This window comes from Cebidichthys violaceus, unplaced genomic scaffold (assembly GCF_023349555.1).
Source record: "Cebidichthys violaceus isolate CVI_PGR_0920_01 unplaced genomic scaffold, fCebVio1.0.p SCAF_6, whole genome shotgun sequence".
In the NCBI taxonomy this organism is placed as follows: Eukaryota; Metazoa; Chordata; class Actinopteri; order Perciformes; family Stichaeidae; genus Cebidichthys; species Cebidichthys violaceus.
This window is the reverse complement of record NW_027176816.1, coordinates 7,469,444-7,484,554: the sequence shown is the minus strand read 5'-3', so window position 1 is coordinate 7,484,554 and position 15,111 is coordinate 7,469,444. Positions and strand designations below refer to the sequence as shown.

The window sequence follows — 15,111 nt, the reverse complement described above, 5'->3', positions numbered from 1 at the left end:
ATTGCCATAAAAGATTAAGCTTCAGCTAGATAATTGCATAATGGCATTTTCTTGAGCACTTAAAACCTTTGATCACTTCGAATGAGTTACTATGACGCATTTTCTAGACCTTTGGACTCAATGAACCACAGATACAAGTACCTCAAATTCTTATCCTCAAATGACAAACCCAGCCAAGCCTCTTCATCCGTCACTCCCGTCAGATTGTTGCACTTTGAGCTGGGTCACTTCAAGCAGGAAGTCAAGAAATCTTTCTCCGTCGTCTATGTGAGGAGCTGATCCTTGTTGTTTGGTAGAAAATCTATTCAATAGAAGGGAAAGATGACACCGGAGCAGAACGAACACTGACGGGTAATGCCATTATGTAAAGCTGATTAGAGGTTGTAATGAAAGGTTAAATATATCTTGACTCATAGCATAACCTCTTGTTTGGAAATGTGTTTGCTCTTGTATGAAGTGTGTGGTGTTGACGGGAAACTCATTTTACAGCCTATATTTAATCTAGGGTCTATGCAACAGTATATATCTAAACCGTAGTGTGTGTTCTTGTGATGAGCTTCATCTTATTGCTGAATTGAAGCAGGTGTTTCCAGAATTTGTCTTTGCCTTAAAATTCCCTTTATTGATTAATTCTGTCCAGTCACTAAGTGAAGTACTCCAGACAGATTAATAATTATTGAATCTTTGCTCATTTTAACCATGAATTACTAACGGTTAAGTAACTGGGAATTTCCCTATTTGTGCCTCACTGCTTCTGTTTATTTTCAAACTTTTGTAACTTTTGCTGAATAGCTGACACCAGCAATCAAAAGGTAATAGTAATTTATATAGTGTAATCAAAAATGTTCTACTTACTGACATAAGCCACCCTAATATACTGGCTTTAGGGTGAGAGTGCTCAACTGAGAAAAGCTGTATTTTATCACTTGTGAATTCAACTTTTAACTTGTAAAAAATAATGTTATTTTGTCCTTCAAATGTGATATAGTCTTGCTTTCAGCTGTCAAATTCTGTAAATATCCCCCTGGGTAAACAAATCACTTCTATGTTATGTGAGTGGGTCTATTGAACATCTGTCCTGGTTTCACAAGAAACAGGTGTAATTTTGACAGAACATCTTCTACTTAATCTTACAGGTTTGAGTGGCTCCAAGGGATTCTTGCCAATTTGAGGGTTTAAACTTTCCAAAAAAGGACGTAGTTTAAAAAATGTTTGGAAACAGCGGCCCTTTCTCGTATTCCCCGAGGTTAGTAAATTTAAATCCCCAGTCACTGGAATTAATTTAGTTAAGCCTTTGAGCACTAATTACATTCTTTACAGCACTATAAACACATGCTCACACCCTTCCATGATAAAACACCACTGTGTTGTGGTAACTGTGCAATGGCTGGTTTATCTTCAAATCGCTGTGCCTTTGTACTTCAGGGGTTTCTCACTGGAGGACCTCCCTCAGCAGAGGCGAGCTTTCCAACAAGATGACCTCAAGGGTGCTCCACTGCAGAGAAACATGTCCAGACCCAGTGGAAAATCAATATACAGTATGCTCGGTCATAAACAGCCATCTCATCTGGTTATATTTCATTTCTTGTGAGAACAAAATGTGTCAAACATTTTTTTAAACCATTTTCTTTACATCAGTGCAGAGAAAGGAGTACTCCGAGGTACTGAACAAACATCCTGACAACTTTCACATCAGAGTGGAGGTAAATGAGTGTAAAATGTGCACCAGCATGGAGACATAGTCCAACCCATAGTCGTCCTAATCCATGACTAATCCATGACTTGACTCCACATTGACTCCACAGCACCTGTTCACCTGTGAGCTGGACGGCCAGGAGGTGAAGACGGTGGACGACTGTTTGGCCAAGCTCAAGAGGCTGCATGCCAAAGGTCGTCTGTGGCCTCAGGAGATGATCATGGAGGTTCAGGGGGGATATCTACTGCTCAGTGACATTGAGACCAAGGTTGGTAGACTTCACACTGCAGAAATGTTTTAACAAGTACGGCACATGGCCAAACGTATGTGGACATTACAACTTTCATCCTGAATTCCAAGTGTTCTGCTCTTTATGTAGAAAATGAGATGCTTAGAAAAGTTAAGTTAAGCGTGGAGAAGGAGGAAAGTGTATGAAAAATCTTAAAGACAGAAGAAATGTTGAAGGTCTCTAATTTGTTTAGTAAGTGCTTCTGTTGACAAAAGTAAGTGATACAAGTTTGCTTTTTTTTCATTCCTTTGTCATTGAGTATGAAGTAAATCTACAAGTTTTTGGTGAATTGACAACATTAAAATATATTAATAAAAACATCAATTTGTTTTCAGGGTCTGACATTAAAATTTATTTTAGAATATAAACAAAGAACTAGAAAACAGAATCGTGACCATTTTTTGAGAATCATAGCTCCACTTTTTTTCTGTGTATGACTACTCTCAATATTGATTATTAACTGTGTATTTCTGTCGTCATAATGTTTGTCCTGTTTAATCTGATTCCAAAGTCAGAGTTGGAGTCGCTGCCTTTGAGCTGTATCTTGCAAACCAAAGCTGTGCTGGATAGCTGCGCCTACAACTCTCTGCTGACAGTCACTGTGCAACAACGCAACAAACACATCCCTCAGGTCTTCATGTTCCAGTGTGAGGAGACTGGAGTGAGTCACATTTCACCCTAAACTTGACCTCCTGAAAGCATCCAGAGAAGAAATGATGTGGTAGTCATGTTGTAGTGCGCAATCTCTGAAATCAAGGCCATTAACTGAAACCAGTATCACGATTTCAACAACAATAGTTTTTCTTGGTGTCACGAAAGTTTGATTTCAATGTGTTTTACCAGGCAGGGCTCGTCAAGAGGGATCTGGATAAGTTAGTCCAAAAAGGAGGTGATGTTGTGGAACCACGCAGAGCCCATTCTGACATCAGGTACAATATCACTTCACAGGACTTCAGTCTAAAGGGAGATGAAATCACATTAGTGAGAAGGAAATTGAAGGGTAAAATAATGCATTAACAGCTGTCTGTCGTTGGTGTTCTCAGGACTAATCTTGAGAATATCATCGGGCAACATGTTCCAGGAGGTTTCCGGCAAGCTGGGCCTCGTTCTGTGCAGCAAGAGAGGAGCCCACCACCACCACCGGACCACCCGCCCCCTCAGTGGAGGATCAGAGAACCAGGTATGCATAAAATAAATAATAAACGTTCTTCATGGAAGATAAACTCTTCTCTTTAATTTCCTCAAGGTTTATGGATGTTATGTGCAAATAAGATGGATTCAGCACTAAAGTGTCCAGTATATTTTATACTGTGTGTTGATATTCGTCTTGAAACAATTCATTTTGTTGCCTTGTAGAAAATATGCCGGATCCACGATTTGACGACCCACAAGAAGCAACGATGCACCATCTTGATCTTCATGAATTACATATTAGCCCAGAGGTCGCTGTGCAAACGGACACAGAGAGGAACACAGTCAGTACTGCCAGTTGGACTGTTTACATTAGTCATAAATTATAGATAGTGGAGTATATCTGTGATAAATGATTATAGATGTCCAATCATTTCTCTCATCTCAAGGAAAACATGCTCACATATGCCGCTGCTGAATGATTTGTGTCACGCGTGTGCTCCTTTTCACAGGACATTTTAAACCACGTTATAAATGATTTGGAAATCTTCATGAGCAAAGTGTCTCCTGCAGCAAATACACCTTCTTTACTGCAAGAGGAGAAGAAGAAAAAGAACGCATTTAAGAAGAAAAAATCTAATAAAAATGGTAATATCCTTTTTCTTTTTTTTTTTTACTGTTTATCTTTCCAAGAGCACATCTTCTTATGGAAGTAATTACTGTAGATGTGACCTCCTATAGGTGCTGACATGCAGATAACACAGATGTTTGTGTCTGATACGTTTTTTTCCCCTCTCTTGAAGTACCCACTTTCAGTCTGCCACCCTTGGAGGAATATGTCTTCTATCTTCAGAAAGTCAAGTATGGATTCAATCTTCTGGTAAATACTTCTTTAAATGTCTTCAAAGATGATAAATTGATCAGAGTGGTTTTGGAAATATTTCGTGTGAACGCTGTAATGTGTTGACTGGAGTGTGATTGAAAAGCTCTTTGTATTACAGGGCCAGCTGGACGGGACACTAGCCAGTCCTACTGCTGCTGACTTTGTCCACATCTTCTTCACTAGTTTAGGCGCGGTAAGCTCTTCTGAACGTATTTTTCACTGGACGAGTCTACTTTCAAGGCAACAGTTGATACTTACTTCTTTCATTTTTTTAAACAGATACTGCCTCAGTATCCTGCAGTCCTTCCTCCTACTGTTCTCTCACCGCTGCTGACGGAGGCGGCCCTGCAGCTGCTGAGTCAGGTCGTCAACCCGGAGGAAGATCTCCTGTGGAGGTCTCTGGGAGACAGCTGGAACTTCCCCAGGTAGACCGGCCTTTATAACCCTCACACACTTACACAAGTCTTTTTTTATCAAGCTTCTTACCTTCTCATATATAGCCCTCTAATTGTATGTAACCTGCCCTGACACGCCCCAACCTGGGCGTAGTGTGTTTGCAGTTATGTAAATATAGGTCAGAGTTAATGCTTCAGTCATGTGCTATAGAAAACATGAGAGAAAGGAGTGAATTGAAACGACTGCTAATTTCATTTTTTAAGTTTTAAGTTTGGTCAAAGGAAATACATATGTGTTTAATTTACCAATGCTTTAATGATCAGTTTTAAATCATTAATAAGAACAAGTTGCCAGATTGTGAAAATCCCTCTGGCTGGTGTTTAACTTGCCCTCCGCTGTGACACTTACATTTATTCTTTTTATATCAGTAGTTCTTCAGGAACACCCCTCCAAACGACTGTTTGACCACCTAAACTGTATTAGCATTTATAGCTGCATTTTAGAGAGGATAAACAAATAAATGTAATTCTTTCAACTTTGTGCAAGCCATCTGTTTTCCTGTTTCTAGTCTTCGTGCTAAGCTAAGCTAACCATTTGCTGGCATCAGCTTCATATTTACCATGCAGACATGAGTGGTATGAATCTCATCTGACTCTTGGTGAGAAAGCAAATAAGCATGTGTCCCAAAATGTCAAAATTCTTTTGATTTAATCTCTCCTCTCCATGAAGGGTGCATCATTATAAATGTGGTATAAAGGTTTGTTGGGTATCTTTCTCATGCTTGAATTATCTCAAAGCCATCTTTCACAAGCTCATTAAAAGCAATGTTGCATGAAGTCAAGTTAAGAGGTCACTTCAGCATTAGATCCTTCGTTCTTTTTTGTAACTTGACTGACAGTTTCCTCCCCTCATATCTCATATCACCTCGTAGATCTAGATTCCCGGACGAAGATGTCCCACTTTACATCCCAGAGTTCTATGATGGCTGGCAGCCGCCTGCCCCCTTACGCATGCCTTCCTCGCTCCCTTATCAGAACAGGAGCAGGAGCAACAGCCAGCGGTTCCCACCCGGCCCCCGTGAGCCACCCCTGTACATGCGGGTCATTTACGACTTCGTGGCCAGGAACAACCGAGAGTTGAGCATTATGAAGGGTGATGTTGTTCAGGTGAGATGAGAAATATGGTACAGTAACCTTCTTAACTATACAAGTATAATAACGGTATAAATACTTGTCTTGTTCAACACAATGCGAAGATTGCTTGTGGTTGTAGATAAAAATCATAGTGAACATTGGAAACTTGCATTTTTTAAATATCAAGCAGGTTTGGAGCAGTTTATTGTATGCGCCTGAAAATTGATCTGCCTAAAACAGTCCAAAGTTACTGGCACTGGAGTTGAATTTATTTTTTGGCACCCACCTCCACTGACAACATCTGTGTCATGGGATGGTAACCCAACCATTCTCCAAAGTGAATGAGCAAAATGACAATGTATCAAAAGTACATTTGGCAGGAAAATGTTCCGTCAGTTTTTTACTATTATATATGATGTTTAAGGATTAATATTACTGCTGCATTAATGTGTATCTCAAGTTGTTTAAGAATGTGTTAATGTAAACTACTTTCTAAACTAAAATATTGTTCTACATTGCTCTAGATACAGCTTTGTTGTCAGTCACATTTTGATAAAGCCGTTTGTATATTTACAGCAGTCACAATCATTATTGCCAGTATTAACATGCAGGTGCTTGAGATGTTTGGTTCTTTTTACAGGTGGTTCAGAAATCCAAGCAATGGTGGCTTGTTCGCAACGCCCGCGACGAGGAAGGCCACGTTCCTCAGAATGTTCTGGAGCCGATGAAGAACGAGGGGACCATGGAAGATCTACCGGTGAGCTCAGTGACACGTAGCTCTGCTGAGTAACCAATATTTGTCATGTGACCCATACCCTCCCGTCATTCTCTCTCCCTAACAGTGGGACACTCGCGGTCCTGTGACTCTGGACATGACGTCCCCACCCCCAGAGGTCAAAGCCTGGCTGGAGTACAAAGGTTTCTCCAAAATGTGGGTGAAGTAATGCACAGATTCGCTGGGAGCTTTAACACGTTTGTACTGTAAATAAGACTTGTGTAGCATGATGAAGTCAGATATTCTGTGTCTTTTCATCTGCAGCACTGCAACCAGCCTCGGGGTGCTGACTGGTAAACTGCTTCTGGGGATGACCAAGGATGAGATTAGGACAGTGTGTCCCGAGGAAGGAGGCAAGGTCTTCTTCCAGCTGCAGGCCGTTAAATCAGCCATTGCAGTAAGTAATGTGGCAAGTGATATGCACACCATAACATCCAGCTGCAGCACAGTAATGTCTGATCCCGTTTCCTACAGCTCGCCAGTGAACCATCAGGCCTGTACAACGGCCGCTACTAACGACCCGCTTCACTTCAGTTTGTTTTCTCCTGACTTTTCACAGAACTGTAATTATTGTGTCCAATTCATCATTTAGTCATACATTCTTTGCTTTTAGCATTTGTTATTTAAAGCAAAGCACTTTTACTGAATGAAACTTGTATATCTTGTATAATTTATCACCAGCAGCAATAGAGTTAAATTAATTACTGCAATTTACTTATAATATACTTTGTTATTTTAAGTAACTTTAGCAGTTTTCCTGACTAAGTAAACCAAATTATGCATGTAGACATTTGCTCAATTCAACACTATTTTTCTTCTTTCATTTAACAAAGTTACATACTGTAAAAAGTCACAGGTAACTTCGGTATTTTTCAACCTTGTCATTATGTTCCCATGTTTTTGTGTAAGTAACCAATGGGACCATTTTTTAAACAATTGGTTGTATTGAAGGATAACACCGTAACCGGCAGCCGCTAAAAAAGAGCTATGTTAGGGCTATTGTGCAGCATCAGTGTTAAGTGATGTCTACTAAAAGTGCTTGTTTTTGCAACTGACAGGCTCAGATTGTTGTTCGAAATGTTCAACAACGAAAACAGGATCCCTTGCTTTTCTTGGTCTGGTCTGTTTATTATTGTACCCAACTCTGCCCGGCTGGCACTCGCCTTGTTTCCGTCATTGTCTTCTGGCAACACATCACCTTGCGAGATTTCAGAACAAGACTTCTCGAGCGAGACCCTTTCCATGATGTTGTCACACTTTATAACAATCAGAACCTGTCAATGGCAAACTCAAGCACTTTTAGTGGATAACAACTTGCTCTGATTGGATTACATTGCAGCATGTGAAGCTGCTGTCTACAGCACTCTTCCTCAATACTGGACCAATTCTAAAAATGTGTTGCCCAAAAGACGTGGGAAAATAGGTCCAGGTTAAAAATGATTGTTTAACTTATACCCTATATTATATCTTCTTTAAATTGATGCTTTGTACAGAAGGTGAGGTTGAAATGAATCCCAAAATGAAAGAAAGTCACACAATTCACTTTAATCCGCCAAAAACAAATTCGATCAAAATGTGACTAGTAAATTAAGTGCTTTAACTCAAATTAAACTTTAGTTTCTTTTTACACAATTCTGAATCAACTAAAAATGGTTCTCATAACAGGCATGTAAATGTTTGGAAAAGTGTAAAACATGATTAAAGGACCTGAAACCTGCACAAGCAGTTTATTAAAAAAAAAAAAGACATACTACAAAACAATCTTTTCACTGGTCTTGAATTTATGAGTTACACTTGTGAACATTGTTATTTCTCTCAGGCGTCATTGTCTTCTACTCTTTCTTGTGTCCCCACTTGGCCATCTTGTTGTTGACGGGAGTCTTCATGAATCTGTCTGACTTCATGTAGGCAGCGATCTTCTCAAGAGCCTATGATAATATGATAACGTACCAAGGCATTAAAAAAAAATATAACTCCACATATACAACATTTACCTATAGACATCAGAGACTATCACAGCAACACAGAAAGACAAACAAAAAGGTGCTAGAGTGCATATTTCCTGACTGCAACTTTCAGTGTTAAGTGTTGGCTGTGCTGTTTGTATCTAACAAACAAACATTTGAGTGTTCTCACCTCAAAACGGTCTACAAGATCTTTGAGGTTCTTGAAGTCATCCAGGCACTTAGGAAAACACATCCTGTGTTGATCCAACAGCTCGTACAAGATGAAGTCTACAAAAGTGATCTGTTGTGAAGAAAAGTTATCATTCACAAACATGTTAAAAAGCAAAATAAAGGCTCAAACCAGAGACTTTATAGCCAGAAAAATAGTTTTATCTGAGCAATGATTCAAATGACTCAAGTGTGTTTCACTATGAACAGCCCCTTTCACTTTACATCCGTCACCCAACTCTGCAATGTCCCTCAGCTCTATGGAGCTTTATGATCTGTTCAAGCTCATCGTTTTGGTTTTTCACCACACAGATTTACTGCTTGGTTCAGTCTCACCTCGTCAACTCAAATAAATAACATTTCTATCAAAAATGCTCTGATAAATCTAATAATATAAGCTACCTGGTTAGCACCAAATGACAATGTTAATAACCATACAGCAGCTCAAGAATCAATTATATTTATCCAAACAACTCTGAATTTAAATGCTAATGTTAGTTCATACGGCCATAATATATCAAATGCATGTAATTGATGTCATCATTGCGTATCATTTTTGGATTGTTGTGCCTTTAAAAAGAAAACATCAGAGTAATGCAGCTTTAAAAATGACTGTACCACAAACCAACATATAAAGCACACGTGTAATGGCTGACTGACATACCTCTTCACCAGCAAACCACTTCCTGTCCCCCAAGAAATCTGAGAACTGCTTCAGTACGCCTGGCAGAGTCTTAAGGTACTCTGGCTTCAGCTTGTCCTGATTTCAGAGAGGTGATGTTGGCATTAGTGGAGGCTTAAGAGGCGTAAAGTGACACATTCAGTGTTGCTAAGATTTTTATGTAGTACTCACAAAGTCAGAGTAACACAGCCTCACAAAGCCGTTTCTGAAGTCCATCGCCTGGTTCTCCATCATGGCCACACGGACTTTCTCATCCTCTCCCTTTCCACCTGTGATCAGATCAGATTTAATGAGGCTCTCGGAGAATAAAGGCCGAGATGCTACACCTGAAAAGTGTATAATTGTGTGGTTCCTTCTTTTAAAAAAAAGAGACCACGAGAAATAAATAATTATACAATACATTTTGAAACATTCAGAATGGAAATGGACATGAAAAAAAACCCCAAAACATCTCTTTTGAACAAAATATAAATATGTGGAATAAACAATACTTACACAACTTGTGCTTACCAGCAATGTATCTCATGATAGCATTGCTCTGCACTACCTTCCTATCTCCATCCTCCAAGTAAGGCAGCTATGGTGAGATGTTAACAATAACATTAGTTTGCGTTTTATGTTTGCCAGCTTTATATTTCAATTAATACTCAAAAGTTAAACTCACTTACATTGGGAAACTCCATTCCAAGTTTATCTTTTACATCGAACCAGCACTTCTTATCATAGCCGGGAGCTGTGTGAGAGAATAATGTGGGTTAGATGATTAAGTAGGTGTGATGTATGGACACTTAAGTCACTATTTTGGTTAAAATGATGACACCTGTTAGTGGAATTGGTAAGTTACCTTCGCCACAGACGTAAAACTTGTTCTCATACTTGGAGCCAGTGTACTCCAGCAGCAGACGGGCAGGCTGGGCGAGCTTCATGAGTGGACAAAAATCTGAGATTAAACAGGGGCTGGTCCATTTCTTAGCTTATATATCAACACATTTGAGCTTTAAGATTCATGAAGAAAAAAAAATCGTAATTGATTAATCCATTAGCCAATTAATTGATTGACGTTAGTTATTCTAAATAAATAGTTGACAATCAATAAGTATGTCAATTGTTTTTGTACTAATGTGCATTTTGTGTCAAAAGTCACAGAAATCAGTGTTTTATCAGGTAAAAGTACAACACATTTGGAGCAGACTCAAATGTCAAGTTTTTCTTTGTTGTGCGATAGAATTTAATCATTGAGGTTAAAAGTTAAAGCTAAAATGAAAAGTATACAGCTTATCAAATCAAGCTATTTCAATGCAACTCCAAGTGCGGACCATACAAAGTTAAAAAGAACATAACCATTTCAATGGATATAGACATTTGACGATTTTAGCTTTTAGAGATACATTTTGATATCTAACGTTACTCGCATTGATATATTTTTTTCCAATACATTTCACATCAACTGTTACAAACTTAACAGCCCTTTAATTTAACTGGTCATCCAGGGAGAGCAGCTCCATTGTCTGAGCGCCGGACACGTATCGTTACTGCTCGGATCAGTTACAATAGGTCAACTAGTAGCTTAGCTAATGCTAGGTCTTCAGACGCAACTTTGGCTTCCTTGTTTGAGCGAGCGGACAAGGAACCGCACGGCTTCATAGTAGTTACGTCACATTTAACCCACAGCGCTGAACACAACAGGGGCTGTTTAATTAATAAACAAAGAAGAAGACAGACACTCACCCCACGAATATCCCAGTACGCCAGTTTCATTGTCATTTTGAATCACTTGTAGAGACCAAATGTAGTTGACAGCGACTCGAGCAGCTGCTTTATACAGAGGCGGACTGATTTCTTTGTGTGAGAGGACAGAAGCACGAGGTGGGCGGAGTAGACCTGACGATCACGTGTTTGAGTTTTTCGACCTGCTCCAAACGGGATTCAGATTCTTCACGAGACTGCAGCCTCATGTGTGAAGGATAAGGCAGTTTCTGTAAACCGGTTCTTTGTTTGCACAACTATTGTACATGGCCATGGTCTGTGAATATGAATGTGCTCTGCAGCTGCTCACACCGGTATAGCCATCTAATATGACAATGCAACTAGATGATCAACACCAGTAGCGTGTATGGAAATCCTGTTTTATCCAAACACATGCAAGTCCAGACAGAAACCATTATAGAAGCTAATGTATCACTGAAATGGAAGACTGTATGCAGTGATTACTGTATACAGATTTTAAAATAACGCCATGCATAACCTGCATTCAAAAGAGTTTCTTCAGGGGGGTGTTGTGCAATCATTGGCCTCCACACTAAAGGTAATAGTGGAAAGATGAAAGTTCACCAACTTAAGTTCCAGTTACTAGCTTTTTTCTGGAGCTTTTAAAAGTCTCACATGGTATTCATCAGCAGATTTGCTCAGCTGTCTCTTCAAGGCAAGCTCGGTAGTTCATTTTTTAAATTTTTTTTATCAAGAGTGACACTGTTGGAAGCTCTGGAAGGAGCTGGTAAGGAGCTGGTAAGTGGATTTAGGATTGTTCGAACAAACAGGTACCAGTACAGTATTGACTAAGGGCTATTTTTGTTATAAATATACTTATCAATCATGTTTTGATTGTGTAGTGAGAATGACAACTGAGCCTAAAGTGAGGTGAATATGCCTACTCAGTCTTACAAATACTAAAAGTAATTTAATTTACAATGATACAATTACAGACATTCTTGCACATTTACTTATGCTTATTTTCAGTTGACAAATGGCTCAAACAATTAATTGTTAGAAATATAATTTACTTTTCAGTAGACCAGCTAACTGACAATCGTTTTAACACTTCCAGACACACTAAATCCATAAATGCAGTCACATTATAAGGTTTACAGTACAATGTGTGTGAGCTATAGGAATTAATGTTTTGCAGCCAGACCTCAATCCTTTAATTTTGAAAAGAAGTAGGTTTGTAGACGGTCTGACTTTTGTGTTGGATTTCACTTTGACCCAGAGTGGAGAGTAATGAGGATTATGGACACACCACACAATGCACTCTTTGTTTCACGTCCTTTATTCACTCCCACAACTGCCAACAAAAAAACCTGTTAACTAATAAAACAGACCTTATTTGTTAGATACATTCATCATACTGTTATTATTTGCTTTCTGGGATGTAGAAACGACAGCAAGTCAAGCATTCCAATGTATACATTTATTTTTCTTAGACACAAAGGCCATTACATAACATTTTACAAACAGCACACGTAGTTCTCTGGGGAGGGACACATAGTGATTTAGCATAGCAACAGTGCACCCCAGAGATAACATCAAGACCCAGACTAAAGGCAGGAGTTTGAAAAAGGGTTTGTGAAGTTAGTCAACTTTCAGTTCTCAAAAAATGTGTTTATTCATAAATTTGGGACCAGTTGGACTCCTGTAAAGATTGAAAACTGAAGGAACAGATCATGCATCATTCAGTGTGACTCAAAAATGTATGTATTTTAAATATCTGTGTGTAAAGGACAGATCAGCGTTATGCCATAATATAAAAGTTAGTATGATAAGATGCTGCAACTGAGCAGCATTACTGCACACTAGAAACAAATATTGACGGAAACAACACAATTGCCTATATCACGTAAATGTCATGCCTGAGTACTAAACTGCAAACACTTGTTTGATTGTTATTATTCAGTGACAAGAAACATTAAAGTTTCATATTTATTAATACCATGGACATACAAGTATGTGTATTTACACATCATGACTGTTTGATCCAGATAAAAGCAACTGCAAACTATAATCTGGGTGATACAGCTAAAAAAAAGCCTTAATAATCTAAACTAAACCACTTTCTTCAGAATAATACAGTTTGCCTTACTTACTGGGTTTGACTTTCACACGTGAGTAGCCCATAACACCCAACTCCAAAACAATGTAGCAAGATCTGACAGGAAGTCACAAACACATTAAATCAGGATGCATGGTATGCAGTCATAACTTAACAATATAAATCATAAGTCATCTAAAATGAGTTGGCATAACCATTACAAACAAACATACTGCTGTGGCAGCATGATCTCAAACTAGGAGACTTGTCCAAACAAAAGTACTGGCATGGCAGCACAGACAAAGGGAACAGATCACACCCAACGCTAAAATAACCTCTCCTTCTCTTAACTCCTCCCCAGTGCATAGACAGGTGAATCCCTCCCCTCTGCAAGATTATGACCTTATTGGGACTTTTTTTGACAGGCTATAGAGCAGACATGTTCAAACTTGTCTGTGTTGCGGCATTAAAACTATCACAACAGGTGGACGGACAGGAGAGGCAACAGCCCGTAAAGCGGTTTTCCAACAAGTGTTGAAAATAATTGACAAATAATCCCAAAATGTCCACGAAGAGAAAAATTGATGCAGGGGGAAGAAAATTGTATGAAAGATGGAAACGAATACATGTTTGTGCTTCAAGCTTCAAAACGGTCTGTCTTCTGTGCTATGATGTGATGAAGGAATACAATTTACGTCGGCATTTTAACACCAAACACAGAGCTAACTTTAGCCTCCAAGAAAAACATAAAATTGTCCAAGAATTAAAAGGCAGACTGCAATCGCAGCAGAATATATTTACAAAAGCTACAGTCCAGTGCATGCTTAAAGGTATGTGAGCAGGTGAGCTCCGAGCAGATACAGACTTTTAAAAATGTCAGTTTGTGAAGAAACACCATCGCGGACCGAGTTCAGGAACTAGCAGGCAATCTGACAACACATTACATTACATTACATTACAGTCATTTAGCAGACGCTTTTATCCAAAGCGACTTACAATAAGTGCATTCAACATTGGTAATCAAAAGAACTACTAGTCACCAGAAGTCATAAGTACATTTCCTTTTCCAAACAAGCATCTAAGAGCATGAAGCAGAGCATAACTCAGAGCCAAAGTACAGGGCAGAAACAAGAAAAACAGTTAGTGCTATAAGTAATACGAATACAATAAGTGCAACAAGCTAGTATGAAAACAATAAGCGCTAAGTGGAAGGCTCAGGGTAGCACTTCCTGAAGAGGTGGGTTTTCAGCCTGCGCCGAAAGATGGGCAGCGACTCCGCTGTCCTGACGTCAGTGGGAAGTTCATTCCACCACTGTGGGGCCAGGACAGAAAACAGCCGTGACCGGGTCGATCGGCCGCCAGGACCTCTGAGCGACGGGGCAACCAATCCCCCCGAGGCAGCAGAGCGAAGTGGTCGGGCGGGGGTGTAAGGCTTGACCATGGCCTTGAGATAGGAAGGAGCTGTTCCTTTCACTGCCCTGTAGGCTAGCACCAGAGTCTTAAACTGGATGCGAGCTCTTACAGGTAGCCAGTGTAGAGAACAGAGAAAGGAAGTTGTGTGGGAGAACTTGGGGCGATTGAACACCAGGCGAGCTGCGGCTTTCTGGACAAGCTCCAGAGGTCTGATGGCCGACGCCGGGGCTCCGGCGAGTAGAGAGTTGCAGTAGTCCAGGCAGGAGATGACAAGAGCCTGGATGAGAACCTGTGCCGTCTCGTCAGTCAGGAAGGGACGAATCCTCCTGATGTTGTAGAGCAGGAATCTGCAGGAGCGTGTAACGGATGAAATGTTTGCCGAGAATGACAGTTGGTCATCCAGGGTCACACCCAGGTTCCTCGCAGTCCGAGTTGGCGTCACCACGGTATCATCAATGGTGATGGACAGGTCCCGGTGCGGGCAACCCTTCCCCGGGAGGAACAGTAGCTCAGTTTTGTCTAGGTTGAGCTTGAGGTGGTGTGTCGTCATCCACTTCGAGATGTCAACCAAACACGCAGCGATGCGCGTCTCCACTTGGGTGTCACTGGGGGGAAATGACAAGACCAGCTGGGTGTCATCGGCATAACAATGGTAGGAGAAGTCATGCGAGCGAATAACATAACCCAGAGATGTTGTGTAGAGCGAGAAGAGAAGGGGGCCCAGAACTGACCCT

At 40.1% G+C, this 15,111-nt stretch overlaps 2 protein-coding genes across 2 annotated transcripts; one reads left to right on the top strand and one right to left on the bottom strand.

The window, feature by feature from the left end:
- The first annotated feature begins 202 nt into the window (after positions 1–202).
- Positions 203–7,699, top strand: eps8l3b (EPS8 signaling adaptor L3b). Its single transcript, XM_068733130.1, has 18 exons — positions 203–351; positions 1,137–1,246; positions 1,426–1,538; positions 1,639–1,703; positions 1,806–1,964; positions 2,497–2,646; positions 2,829–2,914; positions 3,029–3,165; positions 3,342–3,460; positions 3,629–3,764; positions 3,920–3,996; positions 4,118–4,192; positions 4,279–4,424; positions 5,327–5,561; positions 6,169–6,285; positions 6,371–6,459; positions 6,568–6,700; positions 6,778–7,699. The coding sequence occupies exons 2-18, from the start codon at positions 1,209–1,211 to the stop codon at positions 6,817–6,819; spliced, it is 1,917 nt and encodes a 638-aa protein (XP_068589231.1). The 5' UTR covers positions 203–351; positions 1,137–1,208; the 3' UTR covers positions 6,820–7,699.
- Positions 7,700–7,828: 129 nt separating this feature from the next.
- Positions 7,829–11,027, bottom strand: LOC137889326 (glutathione S-transferase Mu 3-like). The gene is made up of 8 exons (XM_068733131.1): positions 10,888–11,027; positions 10,004–10,079; positions 9,828–9,892; positions 9,655–9,736; positions 9,331–9,428; positions 9,142–9,237; positions 8,440–8,550; positions 7,829–8,231 (listed from the first exon to the last, which is right to left on the bottom strand). The coding sequence occupies exons 1-8, from the start codon at positions 10,921–10,923 to the stop codon at positions 8,136–8,138; spliced, it is 660 nt and encodes a 219-aa protein (XP_068589232.1). The 5' UTR covers positions 10,924–11,027; the 3' UTR covers positions 7,829–8,135.
- Positions 11,028–15,111: the final 4,084 nt, after the last annotated feature.